Source organism: Anomalospiza imberbis, chromosome 28 (assembly GCF_031753505.1).
Source record: "Anomalospiza imberbis isolate Cuckoo-Finch-1a 21T00152 chromosome 28, ASM3175350v1, whole genome shotgun sequence".
Classification (NCBI taxonomy): Eukaryota; Metazoa; Chordata; class Aves; order Passeriformes; family Viduidae; genus Anomalospiza; species Anomalospiza imberbis.
In genome coordinates, this window is record NC_089708.1 from 5083907 (window position 1) to 5094398 (window position 10492).

A 10492-nucleotide genomic window follows, 5' to 3' on the forward strand; every position below is an offset into this window, starting at 1 on the left:
CTTTTCACTTTCCTTCCCTTTTCTTTTCCTCTTCTTTCTCCCTCTTCACTCTCCCCTTCTCCTTTTCCCTCCTTTTTTTTGTTTTTACTTTTACCCATCCATTTTCTTCCTTTTTTTTTTTTTCTCTCCCCCCACTTTCTGTTCTTCCTCCCCTTTTTCCCCACCCCTTTTTCTTCCTCTTTTCCTCTTCACTTTCCCCTTTTCACCTTTCCATTTTTCCTCTCCCTCTCCCCACTTTCCCCGGCGGGACCCCCCCCCTCTCACCTTCTGCGCCTGGTCATGGCTGAGCTCGGTGAAGAAGTAAGCGAGGAGGTGCGATGCGATCATGGCGGGAGCGGCGCGGCACGGCACGGCACGGCACGGCACGGCACGGCACGGCACGGCTCGGCTCGGCTCGGCTCGGCTCGGCTCGGCTCGGCTCGGCTCGGCTCGGCTCGGCTCGGCTCGGAGCGGCCCCGGCAGCGCCGCGCGCTCCCCGCGCCAATCGCGCTCATTGAGGAGCTTCCCCCGCGCCCGTGACGTGGCCGCGCCGCCGCTCCCCCATTGGCCCGGCCGCGAGGGTGTGTGCCCGGCGCGCGCGGGGGGCGGGGCCGAGCCCGGCACCGGGGGCGGGGGGGGCGAGGGGGGACAGTGGGGGACAATGGGGGGACACTGGGGGGACAATGGGGGGACAATGGGGGGACACTGGGGGGACAATGGGGGGACAATGGGGTCATACTGGGGGGGACAATGGGGGGACACTGGGGGGACAGTGGGGGGACAGTGGAGTCATACTGGGGGGGACAATGGGGGGACACTGGGGGGACAATGGGGGGACAATGGGGGGACACTGGGGGGACAATGGGGTCATACTGGGGAGACACTGGAGGGACAGTGGGGGGACACTGGGGGGACAATGGGGGGACACTGGGGGGACAGTGGGGTCATACTGGGGGGACACTGGGGGGACAGTGGGGGCACACTGGGGGGACAGTGGGGTCATACTGGGGGGACACTAGGGGGACAGTGGGGACACACTGGGGGGACAATGGGGTCATACTGGGGGGACAATGGGGGGACACCGGGGGGACACTGGGGGACAATGGGGGGACACTGGGGGGACACTGGGGGGACACTGGGGTCATACTGGGGGGGCACTGGGAGGGACAATGGGGGGACACTGGGGTCATACTGGGGGGACACTGGGGGGACACTGGGGGGACAATGGGGTCATACTGGGGGGACACTGGGGGGACAGTGGGGTCATACTGGGGGGACAATGGGGGGACAGAGGGGTCATACTGGGGGGACACTGGGGTGATACTGGGAGGACATTGGAGGAGACATTGGGGTGATACTGGGGGGGACATTGGGGGACACTGGGGTCATACTGGGGGACACTGGGGTGATACTGGAGGGACATTGGGTGGACAGTGGGGTCATACTGGGGGAACACTGGAGGGGCCATTGGGGTGATACTGGGGGGACACTGAGATGATACCGGGGGGACATTGGGGTGGTACTGGGGGGACACTGGGGAGACAATGGGGGGACACTGAGGGGACACTGGGGTGATACTGGGGGTGCATTGGTACTGCCTTGGGTGGGCACCGGGGGGACACGGGGGGGACATTGGGGGGCACACTGTGGGGAGACATTGGGCGACCATTGAGGGTACTGGGGGTGCACTGGGGAGACACCGGGGGTGCACTGGGGGGACACTGGGGGGAACACCAGGGAGCACACGGAGGGTGCACTGGAGGGCACCGGGGTGGGCACGGGGGGCTGGGGGTACAGTGGGGTGTCCGGGGGTGCACTGGAGGGGTGAACTGGGGTGCACTGGGGGGGCACTGGGGTGGGCACGGGGGCTGGGGGTACAGTGGGGTGTCCGGGGGTGCACTGGAGGGGTGAACAGGGGGGCACTGGGGTGGGCACGGGGGCTGGGGGTACAGTGGGGTGTCCGGGGGTGCACTGGGGGGGCACTGGGGAGGCACTGGGGTGGGCACGGAGGGCTGGGGGTACAGTGGGGTGTCCGGGGGTGCACTGGAGGGGTGAACTGGGGGGCACTGGAGGGGCTGGGGGTGCACTGGGGTTGCCTCGGGGGTGCTTTAGGGAGGTTGGGGTCGCACCGGGGGTGAATTTGGGTGTGCTGGCCGTGCACTGGTTTGTACTGGGGAGGGGCACGGGGGCTGCACTGGGGGGCTGCGGGTGCCCCGGGGGGGGACACTGCAGGTGCACTGGGGGATACTGGAGGTTGGGGGTCTATGGGGGGCTGCGTTCGGCCCCCGCAGCCCGTGTGTCAGTCTGTCCATCCCCTGAGTCTGTGTGTCTGTCCGTGCCCGCAGCCCGTGTGTCTGTCTGTCCCTGCAGCCCGTATGTCCATGGCTGTCCCCGCAGTCCATGTCCGTGCGTCCTGGCTGTGCCCTCAGCCCGTGTCTGTGTGTCCGTGGCTGTGTCCGTGTGTCCGTGTCTGTCCCCGCAGCCCGTGTCCGTGTGTCCGTGGCTGTGTCCGTGTGTCCCTGTCTGTGTCCGTGTGTCCTGGCTGTGTCCGTGTGTCCTGGCTGTCCCTGCAGCCCGTGTCCGTGTGTCCGTGGCTGTGTCCGTGTGTCCGTGGCTGTCCCCGCAGCCCGTGTCCGTGTGTCCGTGGCTGTGTCCGTGTGTCCTGGCTGTGTCTGTGTGTCCTGGCTGTGTCCGTGTGTCCCTGGCTGTGTCCGTGGCTGTCCCCTCAGCCCGTGTCCGTGTGTCCTGGCTGTGTCCGTGTGTCCCTGGCTGTGTCCGTGTGTCCTGGCTGTGTCCGTGTGTCCCTGGCTGTGTCCGTGGCTGTCCCCTCAGCCCGTGTCCGTGTGTCCTGGCTGTGTCCGTGTGTCCTGGCTGTCCCCGCAGCCCGTGTCCACGTGTCCTGGCTGTGTCCGTGTGTCCCTGGCTGTGTCCGTGTGTCCTGTCCTGGCTGTGTCCGTGTGTCCGTGGCTGTCCCCTCAGCCCGTGTCCGTGTGTCCCTGTCTGTGTCTGTGTGTCCTGGCTGTGTCCGTGTGTCCCTGGCTGTGTCCGTGGCTGTCCCCTCAGCCCGTGTCCGTGTGTCCTGGCTGTGTCCGTGTGTCCCTGGCTGTGTCCGTGGCTGTCCCCTCAGCCCGTGTCCGTGTGTCCTGGCTGTGTCCGTGTGTCCTGGCTGTGTCCGTGTGTCCTGGCTGTCCCCGCAGCCCGTGTCCGTGTGTCCTGGCTGTGTCCGTGTGTCCTGGCTGTGTCCGTGTGTCCTGGCTGTCCCCGCAGCCCGTCTCCGTGTGTCCTGGCTGTGTCCGTGTGTCCTGGCTGTGTCCGTGTGTCCCTGGCTGTGTCTGTGGCTGTCCCCTCAGCCCGTGTCCGTGTGTCCCTGGCTGTGTCCGTGTGTCCCTGGCTGTGTCCGTGGCTGTCCCCGCAGCCCGTGTCCGTGTGTCCCTGGCTGTGTCCGTGTGTCCCTGGCTGTGTCCGTGTGTCCCTGGCTGTGTCCTGGCTGTCCCCGCAGCCCGTGTCCGTGTGTCCTGGCTGTGTCCGTGTGTCCCTGGCTGTGTCCGTGTGTCCTGGCTGTGTCTGTGTGTCCTGGCTGTGTCCGTGTGTCCCTGGCTGTGTCCTGGCTGTCCCCGCAGCCCGTGTCCGTGTGTCCCTGGCTGTGTCCGTGGCTGTCCCCGCAGCCTGTGTCCGTGTGTCCTGGCTGTGTCCGTGTGTCCCTGGCTGTGTCCGTGGCTGTCCCCGCAGCCCGTGTCTGTGTGTCCTGGCTGTGTCTGTGTGTCCTGGCTGTGTCCGTGTGTCCTGGCTGTCCCCGCAGCCGCCGCCCCGCCCGGTGCGCCGCTGCTGTCGCTGTCACATGCGTGTGAACGTGCTGGGCCCTGTGCACCCGTCAGGTCGCATCCATCACCCGCGGCCCGTGGCGCTCGCCGCTCCGCCCGCGTGTCCCGCTCCCCCGTGCGCGGCCACGGACGGCGGGGGGTGCCCCCAAAACCTTGGGGAGCGTCGCTGGGGAGCATCACCGCGGCTGGGCTCTGCCTCCACCACGCCGCCTTCCTCCTCGCCTCCATCCCGGCTCCATCCCGGCTCCATCCCGGCTCCATCCCGGCTCCATCTGGGAGTCCGCGGGCCGCAGCCGGGCGTTGGTGGCCCGGAGCCCTACGAGGGCCGCGGCACGTCCTGGCCCTCCGGAGCGGCTCCCGCTCCCCGCTGCCAGCAGAGCCGGTCCCAGCAGCCCTGGGGCAGGAGTTACCCAACCCGTCTGCCCGCTCCCGCCGCTTTCCCAACCAGTCCCGAGCAGCTCCGGCTCTTCACCCTCTCGGGAGCCCTTTCCGCGCGGCCATTTCCATCGTTTTGGTGCCTTTGCTCGAGGAGTCGTAACTCCGTTTCAAAGGAAAGAGGGGGAGAAGCAACCGAAGCCAGAGGCGAGACAATGCTGCCACCAGACACCTTTTCCTGCAGGATCCAGCCCTGCCGGACCCACCACCAATCTGTCAGGCATTCCCAGATCGTGACCTGATGCATTTTAGGATTTGGACTCGATGATCCTTGTGGATCTCTTCCAGCTCAGGATATTCCATTAATCTCTGTCTCTGGCCCTACATTTCAATTCACCCTCTGATCCAGCTTTTTTTTTTACCCCTAAAAAGGCAAATTCTCCGTGGTCATGTTGAAATTAAAGCAGCATTTGAGCCTAAAAATAGCTGGACACATCTGTCCGCCTTCCCCATCTGCCGCCGGCATGGCTGGATGAAGGAAGCAACTGTCTGTGCAAAATGAGGGACCTGTCTCATCCTTCTGTCCCATAAAATCAGTTTATTCAGGGAAAATATTCCCCAAGACTCCATTGATTTGCCAGATAACACCCTAGTCAAGGAAAGACAGGAGAAGCTGGGCTCTGCCCAACCAGCTCCTCTAAATAAAGTAATTTTTTTTTTTTTGATTTGAGGTTTTTCAGTTGGTTTTGGAATTCCTTTCATGGAATAAAGCTCCCAAATGGAGATCCTTTCAAGGCACCCCAGCTGCTTCCCGGCCCCACAAGGGCTTGTAATAATCTATCGGCATTTAACGCCTCGTTCCTCGGGAGAAGGAAGCGGCTGATTGTAGGGGTTGGAGCTGGAACCAGCTCTAATTTCTCTGAGATTCCTTGAGGACGAGTGGTGCAGTAATAACAACGTGGGAGCGGGAGGAAGAGCCGTGCCCAGCGGCCAGAGCAGCGCCGGAGCAGCCTGGAGCCCTGGGACCAGCCAAGCCCCCCGTGGACTGCTGCTGCTCCTGGGGACCCCCAGGAGACCCTCGGGACCCCGCTGAGGGTCCTAACCCACTTTTGTACTGGGGAAACTGAGGCACGGGTGGGTACAGAGGAACTGGAACAGCAAGGAGCAGCTGGGGCGGCCCTGGAGCTGGAGCTGCCCCAGGAGAGGCGTGAACTCATCTGGGATCACCTGCCTCGTGATTCATGGCTGCAGCGCTGCTCCACATAGTTTCCAGCGCGGTTTCATTGGACGCGGGCACTCACATCCCCGCGAACCCATCGTGACACCGGTGCCCAGCTATTGGCTTTGCCCTGTCACCCAGCGCACCGGAACCCTGCAGCGGGGCTGGGCCCGGCCCTCGCACGGGGCCGGCAATACAAAACCGGTCGGAGAACTTTTCTTCCTTCGGCAGCCCGCAGGACGAGCGCGTGACCTCGGGCTGAGCCGGGCGGAACAGCCTTTCCCCGGCCCTGCTCGCCCATCGCAAACTGCCCCGCGAAGGGCGAGGGAGGGGAGGACTGTGCCCTGCCCGCCCTGGGGGTGGTGGCACTCCATCCTCCCGTCCGTCCTGCTGCTGCTCGTCCGCAGATCTCATCCAGCCCCTCCCGAAGCCCCGCCGCACCCCAGGGTCACCCCACAGACACCCCAGCCCAGAGCAGCCAGGGGGATTCCCCGGGGGTCGGGCTGGCTGTCCCTGGGCCGGGCTGCCCCTCAGCCTGGCTTCCCACCCCGCTGGTCGGGCTAATCCCCGGGGAACGGACGGAAGGAAAAGGGGAGATTAAATTAGATTAGCGGGAGCCGCCTAATTTTAGCGTCCTCACGTGTCACTGACACACTGCTCCAGCTCTTCCCTCGCTCCCCCAACCCTGTGTGACCCCCAAAGCCACCAGTCAGGACAGGAGGCATCCAAAGGGGGTTTGGCTGGGTGGTGGCACCCAGAGCGGGTGGGCATGGGGGTCACTAGACCTGTGCCAGGAGGGCACAGGGGTTGGTAGCCACCTTCCACTGCCCATGGCCATCCTTGACTGGTGCTGGCCACCCTCCATTAGTGATGGTCACCCTATCAGTGACAACCATCCGCCTCCAGTGATGGTCACCATTCCTCGCTTGTGACCACCATCCCCTTGTGGTGGCCACTGTCCACTGGTGATGGTGTCCCTCAGCCCTGGGATCATCTCCACCCCCAGGCAGCCCCCTCTGCCCAGGGGGATTCTGCAGGGGGACACTCCACTCTGGCACATCCCCTTTTCCCCCTCCACTCCCAGCTCCTGCCCTGCATGTCCTGTTGCCTCCTCCTGAATCGCCACACCGTGAAGATGACCTTGGCCTGACCAGACCTCCCTCGGGGCAGTGCCAGCTCATCCAGCTGTGCAGGAGCCCGCCAGCTCCATCAAACATCTCCTGATCCATGGGATGCTTCACGGGATCGGCCCCGTGACACCACAGCGAGAGGAGATGTCTGGTCCTTCCATTCCCAGGAGCCACACTGTCTCCAACATCCCAGGAAGGTCCCAAAAGACCCAGAAAAGTCCCCAACATCCCAGGAAGGTCCCAAAAGTCCCAAGAAAGTCCCAAACATCCCAGGGAGGTCCCAAAAGTCCCAGGAAAGTCCCAAACATCCCAGGAAGGTCCCAAAAGTCCCAGTCCAGCACCCAAAGCCTGGATGCTGGAGCTGGCAGGAGCTGTGGCAGGAAGCAAGGTGCCCCCAAAAGCCAGCACGGCCAAATGCAGGGAGAGCTGAGGACCATCCTGCATCCCAGAGGGGCCGTGCCAGGTGCCATCAAACCTGGCACAGCTCCCAGGTCAAAAGTCCCGGTCAGGACACAGGACCCTGAGTCACTCTGCCCTGGCATGAGCAACTCCCATGTGCAGCACTTTCCCAATCCCAGCGGAAAGGGGAGGTTTCTCCTGCGTCCCTGGGGCACTTTCCGTGGGCACCACCACGTCCCACGGCGTGGGACACGCCACGTCCCTGATGCCACCAAACTGGAGCAGGGACACGAGCGGGACCGGGCAGGGAACGCTCGGTGCCGGGGGCTTTTCCCTCCCCTCTGCCTCATCTGTTCTCCCAGCGCTGTGGGTGTGGGCAAGCCGGATCCCGGGGGTCTCGTGGGGGTGGGATAACCACCCTGGTGCTCCCCTGCCACAGCCACGTCCAGCTTGCACCGACCCCGTGAAATCCTTCCCGCCCCATGGCAGGAAATCGCCCAGAACTCGGATCTGGGGAAGGCACGGGGCACAGAATCCCACCCCTCAGTCCTGTGCTGTCCTGGCAGCGTCCACACCAGCGTGGCAAAGCCACGTGCGGCTGGATGTGCCTGCCAGCCCATCCTCGGGGGCTGGGCGAGGCACAGGGAGGAGGGGGCGAGGGGCTGGGAGCCCCCCTGCTGCCCCTCCGAAATCCCAGCCCAAAGCCACGGCGCTGCTGGGGGCAGAGAAGGATTGAAACCCCTCGGTCCCCCAAGTCCAGATGGATTCCTAAGTGCAGCCCAGAGCTCTCTCTGGGATACAGGAGCAGAGTGGGCTCTCCCGGGATCCCTGCTCATCACAGGCAGCGTCTCCCTCGCTCCCTGGCAGAATGATCACGGCTCAAAGACCCCAGTCGCATGTATCTCCACCAATGCACTCTGACAGGCAGAAAAACCACCCCAAACATTACATCCCACCTTGCTCCAACAACACCCCACCTGGTCGAGGCTGGAGATTTGAGAAACAGCTGCCTTCCACCCTGCCATCAGTTCTTCCCCAGCGCCCATCCCGTGATCCCTTGACACCCACGGCTGCTCCCCTCTCGCCCCTTTGTGCTCCATCCACCGCAGGTCCCAGTCCGGGTGCGGGCAGCACAAACTCCCTCCCCGTCCCGAACCCAGGGTGAGAACCCCCTTACCTGGGCGAAGCTCTCCTCGTCCATGCCGTTCTCCGTGTGCGTGGATGTCATCCTCGGAGCATCCACGGTGCTTTGCTGAGACAGAGAGCGAGCCCTCGCCGCGCCGAGCTGGGTCTGGGAGGGCTTTATCATCTCTGATCCCTGCGGAGGAAGGCCCTGCGTGCCAGCGCCGAGGTCATTGGCTGGGCACGGCGCGGATGAAGACGGGATTTGAGCAGCAGCGGTGCAATCCCGGAGCCCTGGCATGGCCGTGACGGAGCTGTCTGGGCTGAGATGCTCTGTGGAGGGTCTGGGCTGCTCCCACCCCACACTGGCAGCCCCACGGAGCACCCCTCTGCTCTGGACCCCTCCGCTCGGCACCCCTGGGCACGGCAAGAAGGAGCAGCCAGATCATGGATCAGCCCCGCATCGCTCTGTCCCCGTGGGGGTGACCTCACCTGCCCCCAGCCCCAATTCCAGTGCGGAGAGCCTGGCTGAGGAACCCTCTCTCCTTCCCCCCTCCCGGAGAGAGGAAATAAATGGAGAAGCCCCCGCCGGGGTGGGATGGATGCGTGCGAGGGGCTGGGAGCCCCGAGGCGGAACGAGGCCCCGAGCCTGCTGGAGACTCATCATGCGTGTGCAAATGCGTGCAGCGTGTGCGGGCACACGTGGCACAGGCACACGTGGCCTCCCCCATGGCTCTGACCCGGCAAAGGGCTTAATTGGGATCTGCAGCATCTGCCACGGCAGCAGCGACGGCTCCTGTGCTTAGGAGGAGCTTCGAGAGTGCTGGAGAATTCTGAAAACCCGGATGGGGGATAAAAGAGGGGGAAAAGAGCTGCCTGGCTCCTCCCGCAGCGCGTGGCTCGTGGGTCCATCCCTACGTGACAGTGGGCACGCAGGGCCCCGTCCCTGCTGCTGGAGAGGAGCTGCCGGGCAAAGAGGGTTGAGGTCGATTCATTGATCAATTCTAACGGAGATTTTCCAGCTCGGAGGGCCCAGCAGCACCAGCGGCCGGTGCTGGAGGGTTGTCTGGGATGGGAAAGGCAGGAATTGCTGTCAGGGAGGAGGAGGATGGAGCTGCAGCCCCAGGTTTTCCTATCACACAGAGGGACAGGCTTGAGAGAAGGGGTAAGGTTCAGATTTGGGAGCAGCAGGCTCCAGGCTGGATTTAGGCACAACCTGGATGGGCTAAAGGTTAAAACCAGACCTAAATCTTCATGCAGGTGCTGAGCTCAACCCTTGGTTGAGTGCTGTGTAAGTTGGCAGGGCAAGGCAGAGCTGAGCTCCAGCCTTGGTTCCATCCCTGTCCTCATCCCTGCCCCTGTCCCCATCCTGATCTCTGTCCCTATCTCATCCCTGCTCCAATCCCAAGCCCATCCTCATCCCCGCCTCTCCCCATCTCCATCTTCATCTCCATCCCCATCTCAAACCTGCTCCCATCCCCATCCCCGCCACCATCTCTGTCTTGGTTCCTGTTCCCACTTCGACCCCATCCTGATCCGTGTCCCCATCCCATCCCATCCCATCCCATCCCACTCCACTCCCACGGCACACGGCCACCGGTGACAGCCCAGGGCTCACCCGGACCGGGGGACAGGGGACCCGCACCCCGAGCTGTCCCCGCATCCACCTGCCTCATGACGGGGCTTTGGCAGCGCCTTCATCCAGTGGAAACTTCTTTTATCTCCAAAAATTCCTCTGCTCTCGCCGGGGGAAACTCCGGCTGCTGCGGGCTGGGATCGTCCCTCTGCCGCCCGCAGCTCGCACAAAGGCTCCTTCACCCGCACGGACAGAGCCACCTTTGTTCATCCCGCTCCGGCCGGCCCCGGATCCCCTTCCCGGGAACTTCCAGGAGTGAGAGATCCAGTGAACGGCGAGCGCTGGGTGGTGGGAGACGAGCGCGGGGGCATCGCTGCTCGTCCCGGATTTACTCCCTCCCGCCAGTCCCAGGGGGATTTTAGTCGTTATTCGGATTTAACCAAGCCAGGATGGTTTAATATCCCCCCGGGATGATGGGTGGGGTGGAGGGGATCCAAGCGATGCCTGCCCGAATCCTCCGTGCCAATAAATCCCTTTTTTGTGCCTCCCGCCTGAGGGGTAACCCGGGCGTGGCGGGGTGAGACCGGCGACCCCCGGGAATCTCCGTGGGTGGCCGCGACAATTCCCACGCCCAGCTCCCCACCCCCTGCTCTCCAGCACAAAAGGGGGATAAATAATCCCTTCACAAGGAGGGCTGCGCCTGGGCTGCGGCAGGATGGCGATGTCCCCCGGGATGTCCCCCGGGATGTCCCCCGGACGGGGAACCCACCCGGCCGCAAATCCTACAGCATCAACCCCAGCGCTGGGTTTAGGGGCAAAAGCAGCCTCTGGAATTCCCTCCCAAAAATCCCTCCAGCCCTCTGGGTGAGCT

At 63.9% G+C, this 10492-nt stretch overlaps 1 protein-coding gene and 1 long non-coding RNA gene across 3 annotated transcripts in view; one reads left to right on the forward strand and one right to left on the reverse strand.

Moving 5' to 3' along the window:
• The window catches only part of LOC137463349 (hexokinase-2), a 39394-nt gene extending 31275 nt beyond the window's left edge, over nt 1-8119 (reverse strand). Inside the window, exon 1 of one of the 2 annotated variants that reach the window (XM_068174470.1) lies at nt 8101-8119. Coding sequence is in view for 1 of the 2 variants with exons in the window: in XM_068174469.1 (XP_068030570.1) it covers nt 265-327 (63 nt within the window). In the remaining variant the exon portion in view is untranslated. Of the gene's footprint in view, nt 1-264; nt 463-8100 lie in introns of those variants that run through there. The other variant, XM_068174469.1, reaches the window with a different exon arrangement.
• LOC137463365 (uncharacterized) lies at nt 440-4892 on the forward strand. The gene is made up of 2 exons (XR_010993896.1): nt 440-564; nt 4333-4892. It is a non-coding gene; the product is annotated as an uncharacterized lncRNA (long non-coding RNA).
• Nucleotides 8120-10492: the final 2373 nt, after the last annotated feature.